Source organism: Impatiens glandulifera, chromosome 2, assembly GCF_907164915.1.
Source record: "Impatiens glandulifera chromosome 2, dImpGla2.1, whole genome shotgun sequence".
Taxonomy (NCBI): Eukaryota; Viridiplantae; Streptophyta; class Magnoliopsida; order Ericales; family Balsaminaceae; genus Impatiens; species Impatiens glandulifera.
In genome coordinates, this window is record NC_061863.1 from 8,680,969 (window position 1) to 8,701,171 (window position 20,203).

General features: G+C 31.4%; 1 protein-coding gene across 1 annotated transcript; it reads left to right on the forward strand.

Annotated features, from left to right (window-relative positions):
- Nucleotides 1-3,938: 3,938 nt before the first annotated feature.
- On the forward strand, nucleotides 3,939-5,869 carry LOC124924296 (probable polygalacturonase At3g15720). The gene is made up of 9 exons (XM_047464355.1): nucleotides 3,939-4,025; nucleotides 4,157-4,348; nucleotides 4,496-4,525; nucleotides 4,634-4,660; nucleotides 4,783-4,990; nucleotides 5,078-5,159; nucleotides 5,249-5,357; nucleotides 5,433-5,549; nucleotides 5,633-5,869. The coding sequence occupies exons 1-9, from the start codon at nucleotides 3,939-3,941 to the stop codon at nucleotides 5,867-5,869; spliced, it is 1,089 nt and encodes a 362-aa protein (XP_047320311.1).
- Nucleotides 5,870-20,203: the final 14,334 nt, after the last annotated feature.

Genomic DNA, 20,203 nt, shown 5'->3' on the forward strand with positions numbered 1-20,203 from the left:
TTTGATTATTCTCTAGTTTATTCTAAGAATCATTAAATTAAGCTTAGCGATAATTTACTATAAGTTTACCTGAGTGTATTTTTAGTGTTGTAAGTTGAACAAAACATTGTCTGCTCAATAGAGTGTGATAGTTAGAAGTTCAGAACAGACAGCTGTTAAGTCTTGTGTTCTGACTGGGTTTGTGTAGACGCTATACAAATCAAAGTCCTATAGTGGATTCCTTCTGGAAACAGAAAATGGGTGATATAGGAGTTTTATCTCCGAACATCCTTAAAACCTTGTGTTATTTCATTTCTGGATCTTATAGTCCGTTATTTACTGCTTTAAATCCCGCAATCACTTTCCGCACTTGAATTTTTTCAACATCTTGCTACGATTTGTTGAAGAATAGAAATAAATTTGAAGTCCTTAACAGGATTAAAATTGCATTGAAAGTCAAAAATAGTATAACAATATTTAATCTCCCCTTCTATTGTTGTCACCGATCCTAACAGTTTAGTTACTCACACGTATATCCTACTAAATTATCCATAAATGGATCCATATTATATTATAGGTAATGAATGATTAAATGTTAATTTCAATCACGAATATAAAAAATTAATTTCATTTCAAAAATTTTGAATTTTTTGTGACATGAGTGATGGATTAGATCCGGTAGAAATAAATTGTCAATTCTCATCATGATTCTAATCAAAGGTAATGAACTTATTATTTTAATTTCCATTTGAATTATACCATTAATGATGGATATTATATGTGATTATTCTATCTCACTTTGAAGATTATACAAAAACAAAAAGGGAATCTTGACACAGAATTATCACATTTCATCTTATTTGGTCCTAAAACACCAGTGGCCTCATATACTCCATAAATGGTTTTGTGTGGATGACAGGTGATTTTGGATCTAATAAATCAACATTGAATAGTGGAATTTGCATTCGTACAAATGATGTTAGTTACTATGTACTTTTGGAGGAGATTATTGAATTAGAATACCATATTTTATGTTTATGTGTAGTTCTATTTAGATGTTTATGATTTGATCCTACTAGAGATACCAGAGTTAATGAAACTTATAGATTAATTGACATAGAATGAAATGGAGATATAGTTAGAACCACTCATTTGTTCTTGCTCAACAAACTATAAAAATATATTATTTGAACTATCCAACCACAACAAATGATCATAATCATGAATGGATGGATATTTGTAAAACAAAGTCATGAGATAGATAGAAGAAATATGGACAAATGAAATGGAATATCAACAGAAATGTGCAACCATATAACTATATATTCCCCTGAATATTCCATTACAACGATTTGAGTGATCCAAATGTTATGAATGTTGAGTCGAATGGTTCAGTATAAAAAGAATTGCATGGTTCAGATAAAAAGTGAAGTTGTACAAATTGAATAGTACAGTATTACAAATGGAGATGTTGAACCTGTAGAAGGTGAAGAATAATCAGAAAATGAAATATTTTGATGTTATAATTTCATATGTATTGCACACTAAATTGCGGATTATTTTGCATAGTATTTATTGTTATATTCAGCGATATTATAGCTCTAATTAATGAAAACAAGTATTCAAACATGGCATAATTGGTTTGCGAGGATATTTGCAAATTACTACTCGATAGTTCAAATTTATTTATTTAAAATGTCATTGATCTATAATAACTTTTGTAATTAAATTGAAAACTACTAATTGCAAGAATTATTACCAACATCGTTAACCTAAGTTTATTGCAAAACTAGTCGCATGCCAAATCAGTTGGAATTAAACCCTATTATCATTCATCAATTCTTTAATCCAACGATTACTAATCCATTCATCCAATGGTTATCCTTGATTGTCTTTTTTATTATAATGCAAGTTACATTCAACCATAAAAATTTTGTAATTACAATAGCAATTAATAATATTTGTTAATTTTCTCATTTAAGGCATTAATTGCCTCATTTGTAATAATTAAGAAATTCTTTCTGATTAAAAATTTCACCTTAATAATATTGATTTTTTTTTTGTGTGAATTTTATTTGAATTAAATTTTACCTTAATTCACATTAAAATTTTGTATAATTTTATATGAATTTCAATATTTGAATATTAATTCATATTTGAATTTGGTGTGAATTTCATTTATATAACTTATTATTTTCTGTTAATTAATTAAATTAGTTTATTTCTAACCCTATTAGCAAGATAAATATTATGTATCAAATGATAATCTAATCTCTATATGAATTAATTGAAAATTTAACTAAATACGTATAAGCAACCTATTTGCTAACTAATTAACTATGGTTAGTAATGTACATCAAGTTAGTTCCTTATATCATTATTCTATAATACATAAATGATATATTAGAATCAAACATATTAAACCATAATTTATTATAAACAATAACATGACTTAAGTTACACTATATAACTAACTAGAAACCTGAAATTAGGGCACAACACATACTAAATAAAATATATATAGTTACAAACCAATATATAAATATATAATAATGTTGACTTTTCAATAAAATATAAGTATACAGGCTTGTACAGTGTTCGATGTTCAATTTTTTTTTTCTCTCTTGCTACACAAATTCAACACATTTTATATTAATAAAATGAGACGGTTTCATCCATTTAACAAAAATAAAATAATTGTTACATAAATGATTGTTATTTCTTTCATTAGACTATATTCATATCACTAATAAAAAAAAAAATCTACCAAAAACTTAATAAATCTGATTATTTTATCTTTCTTTTTTTTTCAGTTTTCTTAAACTAATTAAAAGATGATCAAATGGCTATAAAAACGATTGTTGTTCTTTCATATTAATATAAATTATTTTATGTAAAATATATAAAATCTTAAAAAGTAATATAAGAAATATTTCCTATAAGAGTTGGTACATATAAAATTATAGGAATGCTAACTTTTAAATTTTAAAGAATAAAATAATATTAATAATAATAATAATAATTTTTCAAAAGAATAATAATAATAATAATAAATAAATACTTTTTGGTAGAAAAATATTAAATAATGATATATTAAATAATTAATATAAAGACGATGAGATGACTGTACAAATGTTGTTATTCTTCCATTATATTATATTCATATAATTATTTTAAATAATATTTTGAAAATCTTAAATAGTAATAAAAAAATATAAATGTAACCAACATTTTATAAATATGATTATTTTATATATTTCTCATTTTTCTTTAAATAATTAAAAGACTGCTATATAAACAAGTGTTGTTCTTTCATTAGACTACATTCAATATATAACAAGTGTTGTTATTTCATTAGAATACATTCAATATTTTCTTCTTTGGATTATTAATTGACTTGTGAGTTTTTATAACATGGTGAGACATTACTTCATAAAATAAAATATTTCTTTTAACTATTTTATATTAGTTATATATGATATTCACTTATTTATCTTTTTTATTGACAGGAATGGTTAAATACAATTTTGGTGTTTTCATTTTGTCTAATAGTAATTCTAAACCTTAGTCTAGCAGATACATTTGATGTAACGGCCTTTGGTGCCAAAGGAGATGGGAGTGTAGACGATTCACAAGTAATTATTTATTCGCTAATCGTTTTATAAACTTGATATTACTATGAATAATTTCATGGTTAGACAAATATTCAACGAGCTTGATTAAAATAAAGCATGCATGCATACAGTAACAAATTCAACTTTAATTTGAATCTATATTTTTGTTGAAAGACGACGTAGAGTCAATATAATAATAGCCATAAAAAGGCAAAGAATTTCATCCATTCTTTAGACTAATCTCAGTTTAATATTACAATGGACACGAATTGATGAACCCTAATTAATTTGAAGGCTTTCTTACAAGCATGGGCTAAAGCATGTGCAAGTAGCAGCAGTGCCACCATGGTGGTTCCTGGAGGAAAGACATACTTGTTGAGTCCTCTTCAATTCAAAGGTCCTTGTAAAGGACCATCATATATTCAAGTTCAGGTGATCTAATTTGATGATAAAAACAAGAATCTTGGATGACCCATGCATATTTTAATTTCTTTTCAATCTATATATTTAGATAATTTTATTTATTTAATTAATTAAAAAAAATACAAAATAAATCTTTTTAGATTGATGGAACCCTAATGGGACCCAAAACCAAAAGTGATTGGACTGGTTGTGTGGACGGTGCATGGATAGAGTTCTCAAATGTTGACGGTCTTCAAATTTTTGGAAGCGGGAAACTTGATGGACAAGGTTCACCATGGTGGAAAACTTTCTATTATGACCGTGATAACAATATCAATGACAATTACCAAAACGTAAGAATTTGATCATTTTTAACTTTCAAAATTGATTCTATAAGCAAATAGTACTACTTTTGTCTTCACTTAATAATGTTGATATACTCTCAAAACTTATATATCAACTGATATGTTGAATTGTTTTTCTTGGTTCTTCATTTGCAGGAAGGAATTAAAGGCCAAAAACCGTCGACGGTAACTACAACTCTTTTATGAATATCAATCAATATCGATTTAATATACTTTTCAACTGATATACTAATATTAATATGTTAATTTTTTATCTTGTTTCTTCATTTTCAGCAAGGAATGTGCTCACAACCACCGATGGTAATAAGAGTGTTGTATGAATATCCAATCAATATTGATTTTATTCTTAATTATCATTGTGTTGATAATTGTTTTGTTTTTATCATTACCACTTTTACAAATGTGAGCATTAATTGATGTAGGGATTAAGATTTTCAAGATGCAAAAACCTTGAATTAAGAGGGTTGACTCATATCAACCCTCCAGGTAGACATATAAGCATATATTCATGCAGCGACGTTACAATTACCCAACTTACAATCACCGCACCCGAAAATAGCCCTAATACGGATGGAATCGGCATCTCTTTCACACATAACGTTAATATCACCAACTCTATTATTGGCACAGGTATGATCAATTGTCATGTCGCTAGTTTATAGTAATTTTTTAATAAAAAAAATACATCTAATTTATTGTGTATATATATTATTGTAGGTGATGATTGTATTGCAATTTCTTCTGGTACTTCAAACATTTTTATTGAAGGAATTCAATGCGGACCTGGGCATGGCATAAGGTAAAATAGAGCTCATTTGAAAACCCTTTTCGGATCTTGATGAGAACCATCATATATAATCATGTTTTTTTGTTTTGATATTATTGAAGTGTGGGTAGCCTCGGCCAAAGCGGGTCTGTTGATACTGTGGAAGATGTTCATATAGTAAATTGCAATTTCACAAGAACAACTAATGGGGCAAGGATAAAGACATGGCAGGTAAATTAACTATGTTGAAAAGTAAACTTATAACTAAGAAATTATTTAACACTATGATTTGATGTTACTTTTTAGGGTGGAAAAGGTTATGCAAGAAATATTACATTTGAACACATTCAATTGAATGATGTTAAGAACTCTATTATTATTGATCAAAATTATTGCAATGGAAAACACAATTGTCCGGAAAAGGTAAGTATTTTGGTATACATCGTGTTTAGTTAATTTCGTGGAATAAAATAAGAATTACTTGTATTGATATATTTATTTTGAAGCCGGGCGCGGTGGAAGTGAGCAATGTGAAGTATATAAATGTGCAAGGAAGGTCGGCAATTAATCAAGCAATACTCCTAGATTGCAGCAATCAAATTCCATGCAGCAATATTGTTTTTGACAATGTAAACATATCGTCAAGCTCTAAGGGTAACGTTTATGCGACTTGTAAGAATGCGGATGTGTCTATCCCTTCCAACGCATATCCAACTGTATCATGCAGTAAAGCTGGCATTTAAATAGTTGGATTTGTTGTTTTGATAGTTTTGATCCTAATTCATGATAATAAATTTAATAATATATACTTATGTATGATTGAAATCATTAACCTCTCATATTGGAATACAATGAATAAGATTCTCTATCCATGTTTTGTTTTATATTTGGCTATATAGACTATGTACTTGATTGTTAGTATAAAATTGTATGGTAAAATAATTTATTCCATGCAATTAGAAGAAAATAAAAAAATAATGATGTCCCCATTAGTAAAAAAGTGATCTCTAGTGACTGAAAATCGTTGTTAAATATTGTTTATCCTGTTGTTACAAGTCTTTATCCTGTTTATAACTTTATTTTAAAAGTTATAAATTTTTATTATCAACTCGGTTGTGAATTAGATCACAATGAAACGATCAGATGTTAGAATCCCAAAATCCGAAAAGAACATATTTTATAGGATGTCATTAAACGATATTGGTTCTCAATGGAAGACTACAATACAACAAAATATACATTGGGTGACTATTAGTATATTGTATATATCTTGTTACCTTGTTTAGATTCCTCGATTAGTGGGTTACCTTGTTTAGAATCCTAGATTAGTGGTTTACCTTATTAAGAGTCTTTTGACTAGTATATATTGTAACATTGTTTATCAATAATAACCATGGGATTAATCTCTATCATGGTATCAGAGTAAAGATCCTCTCAAGATCATCAATCGAATTTTTTTTCTCTTCCTCCCACCTTGCTGCCTCACGCACAAACTTCTAATGTCTGTCCCACCTACTAATTCAGACTCCTCCTCCAATCAAAGTCAGACGCCCACCACCATGTCTGTTTCTCAATACCACTCTGCTTTCTCTGTTAACAATCTCCGCTCCATAATTACTATCACCCTAGAGATGGGTAGCGAGGAATATCTCTCTTGGGCAGACCTTCTCGAAAACCACTGCTTGATTCACAATGTTTACGAACATCTCAAACCAAAAACTCCCAACGCCTCCGAAACACCTTCAACATCTTCCGAGACCGACTCTCTTCTGTGGAAACGCCTTGACGCCCTTGTCAAGCAATGGATATTTGGAACAATATCCAAGGATCTACTAAACACGATCCAAAAACCTGGTATGACGGCTGCTCAGGCTTGGGAACGTTTAGCGAATATATTTCAAGATAACACAGGTTCTCGCGCTATGTATCTTGAAAATAGGTTTTCTCAAATTCGTCTCAATGATTTCCCAAACATGAGTGCTTATTGCACTGAATTGAAGATGATTGCGGATCAACTTGCTAATGTTGATTGCCCCGTTTCTGAAAATCGACTGGTGTTGCGTCTACTTGGGGGTTTGAATGAAAACTACGAAACAATCGCCACCATAATAGGTCAAAAGAAGCCTCTCCCATCTTTCTACGATGCTAGATCTGATTTGCTCCTTGTTGAAACAAGGAAGGATGAATTCGTCCACACAAACACCTCTTTTATTGCCTCGGACGATCGTAGCCAAGGCCGCGGAAACAACTCTAGCCAATCAGCCCGTGCTACCGGCCAGCAGCAGCAGCAGGGCACCTCTAGCGCGCAGGAACAGGCCGGCCAGGGCCGAGGACGCAGCCAGCGCGGCAGAGGACGCGGTCGCAACACCAGCCGCACATACCACCAGCAGCAGCAATTCTGGGCACCTCCTGGCCAACAGCAATGGGCACAGTGGGCGCCTGCGGGCTGGACAGCACCCCCTTGTCCCTACCCGACACAACAGATCTGGCCGCAGCAGCAAAGCGCCCCCTGGCACGCATCTGGTCAACAGCAACAAGGCGCCTCCTGGCGCGGTTCTGGCTATCAGCAGCAACACACTCGGACAGCAGGAGCAGGCGTACTCGGTTCTCGGCCACAGCAGGCCTACATGGCTGAGACGAGCCAGCAGCAGCCCCAAAGTTACGTTGCAACCGATATCAATCAGGCGATGCACACTTTATCCCTTACTCCGCCTGACGATACTTGGTACATGGATTCGGGAGCAACTTCACACATGACACCCAACTCAGGTAGTCTCTCGCCTTATTCTAATTTAAATTGTGTTAAAAATATCATTGTTGGGAGTGGACAGGAAATCCCGATTCGCGGTATTGGTAAAACTAACTTAAAACCACCCTTACCACCCTTACTTCTGAACAATGTTCTACATGCTCCCAAACTCATTAAAAATCTTATATCTATTCGTCGGTTTACTCGTGATAACAACGTCTCTGTAGAATTTGACTCACTTGGTTTTTCTGTAAAGGATTTCCAGACGGGGAAGGTTATCATGAGGAACAATAGCTCGGGGGATCTCTACCCACTCTCTCTGTCGAGCCAAAGCCAAAAACCCCCAACTAATTCTTCGTTTACTGCAATTTCGTCAAATTTATGGCATAATAGATTAGGACACCCCGGTGTCGATATTTTGCATTCTCTCAATAAATCAAATTCTATTTCTTGTAAGCCCGTTTTAGGGTCTAAACTCTGTGAGTCTTGCATCTTTGGTAAACAAGTTAAGTTACCATTTACCAATTCTGTCTCTTATACTACTTCCCCATTCGATATTATTCATAGTGATTTGTGGACGTCGCCTGTGCTAAGTACAAATGGACATAAATACTATATTCTGTTTCTTGATGATTACACAAATTTCCTTTGGACTTTTCCAATTGGAAACAAATCCCAAGTATTCTCCGTCTTCTCTACACTTCAAAATCAAATTCAAACACAATTTCAAAAGCCCATTAAAACAATCCAATGTGACAACGGAACTGAATATAACAACAGTCAATTTCGTACATTTTGTGACAAAAATGGTCTACAATTTCGCCTCTCTTGCCCCTATACTTCTCCTCAAAATGGTAAAGCAGAAAGAAAAATACGCACCATAAATAACATGATTCGAACATTGCTTACTCATGCTTCTCTCCCGTTAAATTTTTGGCATCACGCCCTCGAAATGACCACTTATCTCCTAAATATTCTTCCAAATAAACAAATTCGAAATTTCTCACCCACTCAACTTCTATATAACCGAACTCCTTCTTACTCTCACCTAAAAATTTTCGGTTGTCTTTGCTATCCTCTTCTTCCTCCAACCACTATTCACAAACTTCATAAACGCTCTACCCCTTGTGTCTTTTTAGGATACCCCTCTAATCATCGCGGCTACAAATGCTACGACCCAGCCTCAAAAAGATTTATCATCTCTCGTCACGTCATTTTTGACGAAACAAAATTTCCCTTTTCTCTTGTCCAAAACCCAAACTCAACTCACCCATCTCAATCCGAACCAATAACCATCCCAATACACATCCAAACCCCGCCCATCACCGAGTCCATTTCCCCACCAAACAACACTCCATTACCGAGCCCATTATCAACTCAACACACTCCACCAAACCCACCATCACCCATCACCACTTCACCAGGCCCAAACCCAAACACGACCAGCCCGTCCACAAGACCAAACCGTCCAAATCATTCACCAACCATCATCAATCCAACACGGACAATACGAACCCGCGCAATGGATGGGATTGTCTGTCCAAAACGCATTTTCAATCTAAACACACTCACATCTCCATCGCCTATTCCCAAAAACCCAAAGTTAGCTTTATCAGACCCGAATTGGAAAGCCGCCATGGACGATGAGTTTAACGCTTTAATTAGTAATAAGACTTGGGACTTGGTTCCGCGTCCTCAGGGTGTTGATATTATACGATGCATGTGGATTTTTAAGCATAAAACTAACTCTGACGGCTCTTTTGAGAGGCATAAAGCCCGTCTTGTTGGTGATGGCAGGTCTCAGCAGATTGGAATCAATTGTGAAGAAACCTTTAGTCCTGTTGTCAAACCAGCCACCATACGAACTGTTCTGAGCATTGCTTTATCGAAGTCTTGGTCCATTCACCAAATGGACGTCAAGAATGCATTTTTACATGGTAATCTCAACGAAACAGTTTACATGCATCAGCCTTTCGGTTTTAGAGACAAAATCTTTCCCGACCATGTTTGTTTATTGCGCAAATCTTTATACGGCTTAAAACAAGCTCCTCGTGCTTGGTATCAAAGGTTTGCAGATTTTGTCTCTACAATCGGTTTTACACACAGCACGACTGATCATTCGCTTTTTATCTATCAACATGGGTCCGAAATTGCCTATCTACTCTTGTATGTTGATGACATTATCATTACGGCTTCGTCTGATCAGTTACGTCAGACTCTCATGAAAAGCTTAGGCGCAGAATTTGCTATGAAGGATTTAGGTAAATTAAGCTATTTCTTGGGAGTTGCTGTATCGTATACTAAGGATGGACTTTGTCTTAGTCAGAAGAAATATGCTGAAGAAATTATTGATCGTGCTGGAATGTCTACTTGCAAATCAACACAAACGCCGGTCGATACAAATGGCAAACTTGGAAAATCAACTAGTCCACCAGTCTCTGACCCCACTCATTACAGAAGTTTAGCCGGAGCACTACAGTATCTTACTTTCACACGTCCTGATATTTCATATGCAGTCCAGCAAATTTGCCTCCACATGCATGATCCGAAAGAGGCTCACTTGGCTGCCTTACACAGAATCATTCGATACTTACAGGGTACAAAGCACTATGGCCTTCATCTTTACAAATCCTCACTGTCTACACTCGTTTCATATACTGATGCAGACTGGGGAGGATGTCCAGATACCCGTTGCTCTACATCTGGCTATTGCGTCTTCCTAGGCGATAATCTTCTGTCTTGGTCGTCAAAACGGCAATCCACACTTTCTCGTTCTAGTGCTGAAGCTGAATATAGAGGAGTTGCCAATGTTGTCTCCGAATCCTGTTGGCTTCGCAATTTATTGTTAGAACTTCGTATCTCATTGGACAAAGCCACACTGGTCTACTGCGACAACATAAGTGCGATTTATCTCTCCCAAAATCCGGTCCAACATCAACGTACCAAACACATCGAAATGGACATACACTTTGTAAGGGAAAAAGTAGATAGAGGTAAAGTTCGCATTCTTCATATGCCTTCTCGTTTTCAAATCGCTGACATATTCACCAAAGGACTTCCGCGCATACTATTTGAAGATTTCAGAGACAGTCTCAGCGTCCGAGAATCTCCCGTTTCAACTGCGGGGGTGTATTAGTATATTGTATATATCTTGTTACCTTGTTTAGATTCCTCGATTAGTGGGTTACCTTGTTTAGATTCCTAGATTAGTGGTTTACCTTATTAAGAGTCTTTTGACTAGTATATATTGTAACATTGTTTATCAATAATAACCATGGGATTAATCTCTATCAGTGACACATAATTGCCAACACATATTACGTGTTGACAAAAATAAGAAGAAAAAAAGTTTTTCCAACCTTTTCTTATCTACAACAATCTTTATTATTTTATTTATATTTTCAAAAACCCTTTCAAACAATAATTTGATAATATTTTGTTTTAATAATTTGTTTCTTTGTTCTTTACTTAATATTTTAATTTTAATTTTTTAAACAATTAAAATTAAATTATATATTTATTTTTATCTCAAAGTTCAAATTTATTTATATTTTGAGTTAATTAAATATAATTTTATTATTAATATTAAATTAATTAAATAAAATTAATATTAGATGAATACAATAGATAATTTCTTTAACTAATATAATATAATAAATTAACTATTAAATAATTCAAGTTCAAAATACATGAATTTATAATTAATCTAATAAATTGAATTTAAAAAAAAAATTATAATTTAATTTTAATATTGGCTAGTTAGATTTCTTAAATCATCTTTATTCATTATCTATATACGAAGTTAGGTTAAATGGAAGTGAGAGGGTGGCTGTTTTCCTCAATCCATCATCTCTAGCAGGTAAATGAATCATAGAGACTAAAGGTATATGATCTCATAGAGAGATACCATGAGATCAAGAAAAGACATCATGTGGGACAAATAAAATGAAGTTAATTCCACAGAATAAGCAAATTTTCCCATTCCACCTGAATTATTTAATAACCTATTAGATATAATTTTTTTTATTAAAGTTAACCATAAATTGCTTCATTTAAACAAATAAGACAAAAGGTATGTCACAAACAAAAAAAGACAAGCATTGTCATATTTTTTAAATATATATATATATATATATATATATATATATATATATATATATATATAATACTGAATTATACAAATATATTAAAAAATGAGAAATTTGATGAAATGGCCCTAATAAGGGGTCTAATTCCAAAAAAGGTCAACGCCTAATAAACTTTGCAAAAAGGGCTTTTTTGCCCTGCGAAATGTCCGTCTTGCCCCTTTGCCTAGTACTTACGCGTATTACACTTACTCGAATTGCACTAACGCATATTACACTTACGCGTAATATGTAATATGCATACATTGAAAGACGCATATTACATATACGCGCATTATGTAATGTGTGTCTTTCAATGTATGCATATTAAATAATACATGTATATGTAATATGCGTCTTTCATAGTATATAAAGCGCCTAATTTTGACCCTTATTTTAAATCTCCAATTTTTAGGGTTCCGACTCTCTCTCTCAAACCCTATCCCCTCTGCTCCCGCTCCCTTTACCCTGACACTTTGTTCGTTCAAGATCGGTAGTTGCCAAGACCACGATAGATCCATTCGTTCAATAATACATGCACGTATATGATTTTTTTGTAGAATATTTCACAACTTCAAACTGAATGTCATCGATTTGTAGGCGGAAGGTGTTGACAACACTTTCAGAAGGAAGTTTGATCTAGAAGAATACGTCCAACGCGCTCGTGAGCGTGAGTAAAAGGTTCTCCATGCTTATCCCCTTTCTATCTCGTATTCACAAAATAAGAAATTGATCTTGTGCATTCTTCCCTATAGTTTTCGTGTTTCGATCATTGCATTTTTGTCATTCTGTGTAGGAAGAGGTCAAGTCTAAATCCAAATGTAAGTAAAATATAATTCATCTTCGTAGTTAATAGTTTATTGGTATTCACAATATGCTTCTTGTATCTGAATGGCATGACAGTAATATATCTTGTTCTCCAAAGGAAACCATTGAAGCATAGGGATTATGAGGTTGATCTTGAATCCCGCTTGGGGAAGACTCAGATTAGTACACCATCCTGCTGCATTCACAATCGAAATAACTACTTTATCCACGTAACTTCAACTTTAAATAAGCTGGGTTTGTGCGATTTTTTCTTGAGGAAAAAATATCTTATTGTGGTATTTATTAGATAAATAATGTTATGAAATATATAAATCATATATTTTAAAATAAAACAAGTGTGTATGGTAGTTATCATTTGTTCTCTCCAAATACTAAAAATAAATCTCTATTTTATCCACGTAACTTCAGCTTAAATTTCTAAATTCAGCATTAATAGTTAGATTGATAAAAATAAAAAGTTATAGTAATTAAAATTTTAAATTCAACATTAATAATTACGATACAAACTAAAAAACTGTTATAAAATTTTAATTAGTTAACTTGCTTACAAATTAGTTTTAATAAAATTTAATTTTATTAATAACAAATTAATCAGTTTGTTAATTTTAGTTAATTTAATATATATATGATTTAGTTAGGACAGATGTTTTCGACTCTATAAAAGAAACTAAGGGATACAGGTTAACTTTTTTAATTTTGTCAACATTTTTTTTCAAGTCAATTTTCTTTTAATAACAAGGACGAATTGAATTTAAATTCGTCAACAAGGAAAAAAACAAAAAAAACTGGGACACAATTTTTTTTTTTTAAAATAGATATATATTTAATATTCAAATAATTTAGAAAAACATATACTGTTTCATATTATATAGCTATAATTGAAATTTTGGGACCCACAAAAGGTAGTAGGTGCACTTGCATAGGTTGTTTCCGGAACCATTTCCTGTTCTACCCACCTTTCAAACAATTTTTCCCAAACTATCCACCTTTTCATTCACATTCCCAAACTACCCACCTTTCTCTCTCTAAATCATTAATCAACCCATTAATTAACTCACTCTCTATCTTAACCCACTAATTAACTTCCCCTCTCTCTAAACTCATTAATTAACTCATCTCTCTTTCAACTATTAATTAATATCCTCACTTTTAAATTATTAATTAATTCAATTGAAATATATTATATAAATATTAAAATAAAATAACACATATGTTTTATTTTTATTTAAATTTATAAATATAATATATATAGTTTAAATTAAATACACTAAATTAAATAATTTAAATAGATATTATAAATTAAAATAGAATAGAATACATAAACGAAACATATGTGGGTATTCTATTTTATTTTAATTTATAATAGCTATTTAAATTATTTAATTTAGTGTATTTAATTTGAACTATATATATTATATTTATAGATTTAAATAAAAATAAAATATATGTGTTATTTTATTTTAATATTTATATAATATATTTTAATTGAATTAATTAATAGTTTAAAAGTGAGGATATTAATTAATAGTTGAAAAAGAGAAATGAGTTAATTAATGAGTTTAGAGAGAAGGGAAGTTAATTAGTGGGTTAAGATAGAGAGTGAGTTAATTAATGGGTTGATTAATGATTTAGAGAGAGAAAGGTGGGTAGTTTGGGAATGTGAATGAAAAGGTGGATAGTTTGGGAAAAATTGTTTGAAAGGTGGGTAGGACAGGAAATGGTTCTTGTTACCGGGCAGACTTATTTGGTACCAAGTCTTGAAAAAAAAAAAAAAAAAAAAGACAAGACAAGTTTTTCATAACTCTCGCTCCTCTATTTTCAAAGTTTGTCTAAACTTTTTATTATATAATTATTGTTGGAAGCTTCGTGACATTCTTTAAAAGAATTAGAAGTTTATATAATATTTACATTATTGATGGAAAATTGAAGACATTATATATATATATATATATATATATATATATATATATATATATATATATATATATATATATATATATAACTTGATCTAATGCCATATTTATTGTTGTGTTTAAATCATTTTCAACATATACATTTCATTTTAAAAAAATTGCATTAATGATATTATTTAAAAATTTACGACCACACTTTAACACACTATAACAAAATATATTTTCAGCGACCCTTATATGCCAACTCATATTAAGCGTGAATAAAAATTAAAAGAAAAAAACTTTTGCCAACCTTTATATCTATATACCACCACCTTTATTTTTTTTATATACCAACTTTGTAACTTTGTTAAAACCTTATAATTCAAATATTCTAAATTTTAATAATTTTTATGTTTTATTTTTAAACTTTATAAATATTTTTTTTTAATTTTTTAATTTTTTAAAAAAATTAAATTTGACTTAAAATTTTGTTAACATTAAAATTTAATTAACATTTTTTATATAACATAATTTTTAAACTTTTTATAGTATTATTAATATATGTCTTTTATTTAATTATTATTTAAATTTAATTAAATTAAAAGTAAAATATGAGAGAAGTGTTAATATGACATTTATCCCACATCGGAGAAAAAGAAGAAGTTTTTGGTATATAAAATATGAGAGAGATCATTAGTTTCTGAAGTATTTTTAAGGTTATAATGTGCTAGACTATGGGTTCACCCTAAGGGTTTAGGGTTATGTTCATCGGGTACTTGAGAGATGGGCAAATGTGATAATAGTAGTGATAAAAAAAATAACATCTAAAATGAAAATAGAAAAAAACAAATTTTAAAAAAATAGTTTAAAAATAAAATAGACTTTTAGCGACGTTTATTAATCTTGCCAACGCTTAAATAAGCGTTGTTAAAACTTTCGCCTTTCGGCAACGCTTGTACCGACGCTTAAATAAGCGTGGTAAAATTTGCGCCCACCCTGCTTCTGGCGACGCAAGAATAAGTGTCGGTAATATTTTTGGCGACGCTTTTAAAGGTTGGCAGAAGTCTTTTTAAGCATCGCCGAAAGTCATTTTTGTTGTAGTGACAAATTATCTCAAAAATCCTCCACATTTCAATTTATAATATATTAAATTAATTAGATATTGAATATACTAGTAAAAAAATGTTATTATATTTATTTTGGTTAGTTGATATTTTTCTTAATGCAGATTTAACTTTAAACATTTTTACTAATATATTCTGTTATACTTACACCAAGACATCTTATTATATGTTTCAGTTAAACTCAAATAAGAAGATAGTGGCAAAAATAAAAGGAAAGAATAAATCTCATAATAAACTTAAGTAAATATCTAAAATTGAGTTATAACTCGTAATTAATTAAGAATTGAGAAATATGAATTTAATATTAAAAATATTTCTTTTCATATGTTTTACATATGTTTGAAGGCCAAATCAAAAATAAAATGACATGGTGGTGGAATGTTAATAAAATTTAAAAATCTCTTCTATAAATTTCAACAATAATCAATCCAATGTCGAATGACTACCATAAATTCAATTTTTTTTATTGTTTAACTTTCAACAATCTGTTGTCAAATTGTTAGAGAAACCGAATAGAAGCACTTGTTTAGCAATCCAATTAGACAAGCTACAACAAAAGTTTAAAACTTCTTTTTTCTCTTCTGGTCGACTGGTCGGAGGCTGATCAAAATCCTTCTTTAAAGAGAACAGAGTGTGCAAGAAAGATGGAGCAGAGATCTGAGAGAAAATTATTTCTCTTCTTTTTTGTGTATGTTAATTAATGAAATTCCCTAATGGGCTTTATTTTTGGTGAAACCCAAAACCATTTGAGCTGACCCCAACAAATATCCCCCGTCAGCGCAACTTCGCGGGCTCCAATAAACCCGCTCTCTCTCGACAATCTTCAAACTTGTCCTTTGACAAGGACTTTGTAAACATATCAGCATCATTCTCACTTGTATGAATCTTCTCCAAGTTCATCTCTTTTGCCTCAAGCACATCACGTATCTAATGATATCTCACGTCGATGTGTTTGGATCTCGAATTAAAAACTGATTCCTTCGAGAGATGAATGGAACTTTGACTATCGCAAAATAAAGTGAATCTCACTTGCTTTTGGCCCTACTCCTATAGTAACTTCTTCATCCACAACATCTCTTTACATGCTTCGGTAGTTATAATATACTCAGCTTCCGTAGTAGACAAAGCAACACACTTTTGTAACATTGACTGTCACAAAACAGCACCGCCTGCAAAGCTAACCAAAAAACATGATCCATATTTTCTTGAATCAACATCACCCGCCATATCAAAATCTGTAAACCCTTCCAAAATAGGAGTATCTCTTCCGAAGAATAAACGTACTTTCAAAGAGCCTCGAAGATATCTGAGAATCCACTTAACAGTCAACATGTATTCTTCTACTGGGTTGGAGAGATATCGACTAACAGCACCAATTGCGTGTGCTATATTCGGTCTAATACATACCATGGAATACATAAGACTACCAACTACAGAGGCATAAGATATATTCTTCATCTCATCTTTCTCTTTTTTACTTGTAGGACATTATTTAGAACTCAACTTGAAATGACCTGCAAGTGGAACTGAAACCGATTTTACATTTTTCATTGCAAACCTCTCAATGTACTTCTCCTATGATAGCCAAAATGTTCTATTCTTTCCGTCTCTTGTAATTTCCATGTCTAGGATCTTCTTCACTGAACCTAAATCTTTCATCGCAAAAAACTTGTTCAATCCTTTTGATCTTCTCAATTTCGCAATATATTTCCCAACAATCAGCATATCATCAACATAGAGTAAAGAATAACATAATCATCAACGTTGTATCTCTTTATGAAAACACAATGATCAGAAGTAGTCTTACTGTACCCATTTGTTTCCATAAAGGAGTCGAATTTCCTGTACCATTATCTAGGCGCTTGCTTGAGCCCGTACAAGCTTTTTCTCAATCTGTAGACAAAATCTTCTTTACCTTTAACTTTGACACTCTAAGGTTGTTCCATATAGATCTCTTTCTCCAAGTCACCATGGAAAAATGTAGTCTCCACATCAAGTTGTTCAATTTCTAAATCTTGACTAGAAGCCAATGCTAACACAACTCTGGTGGATGACCTCTTCATAACCGGTGAAAAGATCTCTTCAAAATCAATCCCCTTTTTCTAACCAAGGCCCTTCACAACTAGTCTTGCTTTGTATCGAGGTTGTGAGCTATTCTCTTGATGCTTCAACTTGAATACCCACTTTTTCTTCAAAGTCTTCTTCCTTTCGAAAGTTTCACCAAGTCATAAGTCTCATTTTATTGCAAGGAATTTATCTCTTCTTGCATTGCCACCGACCACTTGTTCTTGTTTTCATGAGACAATACTTCTTGATAGGTTTATGGTTCCTCCACGTTAGTCAACATCACATACTCATTGGGATGATACCTACTAGAAGGTTTTCGTTGCCTAATAGATCTTCTAATATGTTGATCATCGGGTGGCTCTAGAGAACTATAATCATCTTGTTCAACTTCCTCTATTGTCTCAACATCAACTAAAGGAGTCTCATCAACCTCAACTTGGGCATTTTCCACATCATTGGGCTGTGATTATGGTGTACGAATCCTAGCATTATCGGGAAATTCCTTCTCTACAGACTTTGTCTTTTCTTTTTTCTCAAAGTCTTCAATGGTCTGATCTTCAAAGAATACCTCATCTTTGCTTCTAATGAGTTTCTTGTTAACCGGGTCCCAACACCGGTACCCAAATTCTTCGTGGCCATACCCAATAAAGATACATTGTCTCGTATTGCTATCAAGCTTAGCTCTCTCATCTCGAGGAACATGAAAAAACACTTTTCATAATCATAATTACACAATAAGTCTTCCATCCGTGACTTCCAGATTATGTAGTTGGTAGCTGGAGTTTGATCATCGTGTAATTACTACTCAATGATTCTTCTATTTTAATTATATAAGAATCACCACCAAACGAACTCAACTCTGATAGCACTTGTTAGAGAAACTGAATAAAAGCACATGTTTAGCAATCCAATTAGACAAGATACAACAAAGGCCTAAAACTTCTTTTTCCCCTTCTGGTCGACTAGTCGGAGACTGATCAAAATCCTTCTTTAGAGAGAACAAAGTGTACAAGGAAGAGGGGACATAGATTTGAGAGAAAATTATTTCTCTTTTTTTGTGTGTTAATTAATGAAATGCCCTAATGGGCTTTATTTTTGGTCAAGCCCGAAACCATTTGAGCTGACCCCAACACAAACTTACTTTATTCACACACTCAAGACTTTTCTTCAATCTTTTTTTTCCATCTCCTAATTTTACATGCAATCATCTTTACAAGTCATCCGACTAATCTTTTTCCATACTGGCATTGCACGTCTCATCATTAAATTAAGCCCCTCTTCCTTAAGAATGGTGAATGGATTTCCATTCATCATAATCCATTGAGAAACAACTTCTCTCATTTTTTCCATGTCAAATTTTCCATAATACAGAAATAGATGGTGAAGCTGAATCGGAGAACAAAAAAATCAACTTTGTTTGTTTCTCAACAACTTGCAAATTATGTTTTCTCCCAGCATAACTTAATATATGCCTCAATACACTTGATGTGGATCATGATTTACCTATTGTAAAGAGAGAATTACAATGTTTACATTTCGCTTTATGTCCATCAATTGTATTGAAATCTTTCCAAACTTCTGAAACTTTTTTCCTTTTCTTTATTTGGAATATCTCTTTCTATTTTTCTTTAGCCTTTTCTTGTGTTTCTAGAATAGATATTCTAGTATCTGTGTTGATCTCAATTTCAGCCTCATTAGATTCAGCTACGACACTATTTATGATAAGTAAAAGAGATGACTCTTCTATAGACATACCTAATATTATTAAATATGTCAATTTTACTTTTACTAGATAAATTTATTGACATATGGATTATAATCTATAAACATCAAATTATTAAACATCAAATAAAATAAAAGTAATTATCTAGATATAAGCTAATTAACAAATAATATTTTCAATTTATTAACATGATATGTTTTTCTATTACATATTATTATATATTTTTAAATTATTTGCATGCAAGTTTAACACGAATCGAGAATTTATTAATTTTATATATATATATATATTATTAATCTTATAAATTCATTTTTTCTGTAAATATATTATATATAATATATAAATTAACTTTTTTCTCTCCATATTATATATAATATATATATACAAATATTTTTTTATCTCTTTAAATATTATATATAATATACTAATTATTATATCTCTAATATTTATTTTTATTATATATAATATATATATTTTTTATCTCTAGCAATATTATATATAATATACTTTTATTATATATAATATATTAATTATTTTTATTACTTTCAATATTATATATAATAAACT

Bases quoted from the DNA above. Each gene is read 5' to 3' on its own strand.
- LOC124924296 (XM_047464355.1), top strand. From the start codon at position 3,939: ATGGTGGTTCCTGGAGGAAAGACATACTTGTTGAGTCCTCTTCAATTC. The intron at 4,661-4,782 runs GTAATAAGAGTG...TAATTGATGTAG, and splicing joins TGTGCTCACAACCACCGATG to GGATTAAGATTTTCAAGATG. The intron at 4,991-5,077 runs GTATGATCAATT...ATATTATTGTAG, and splicing joins CAACTCTATTATTGGCACAG to GTGATGATTGTATTGCAATT.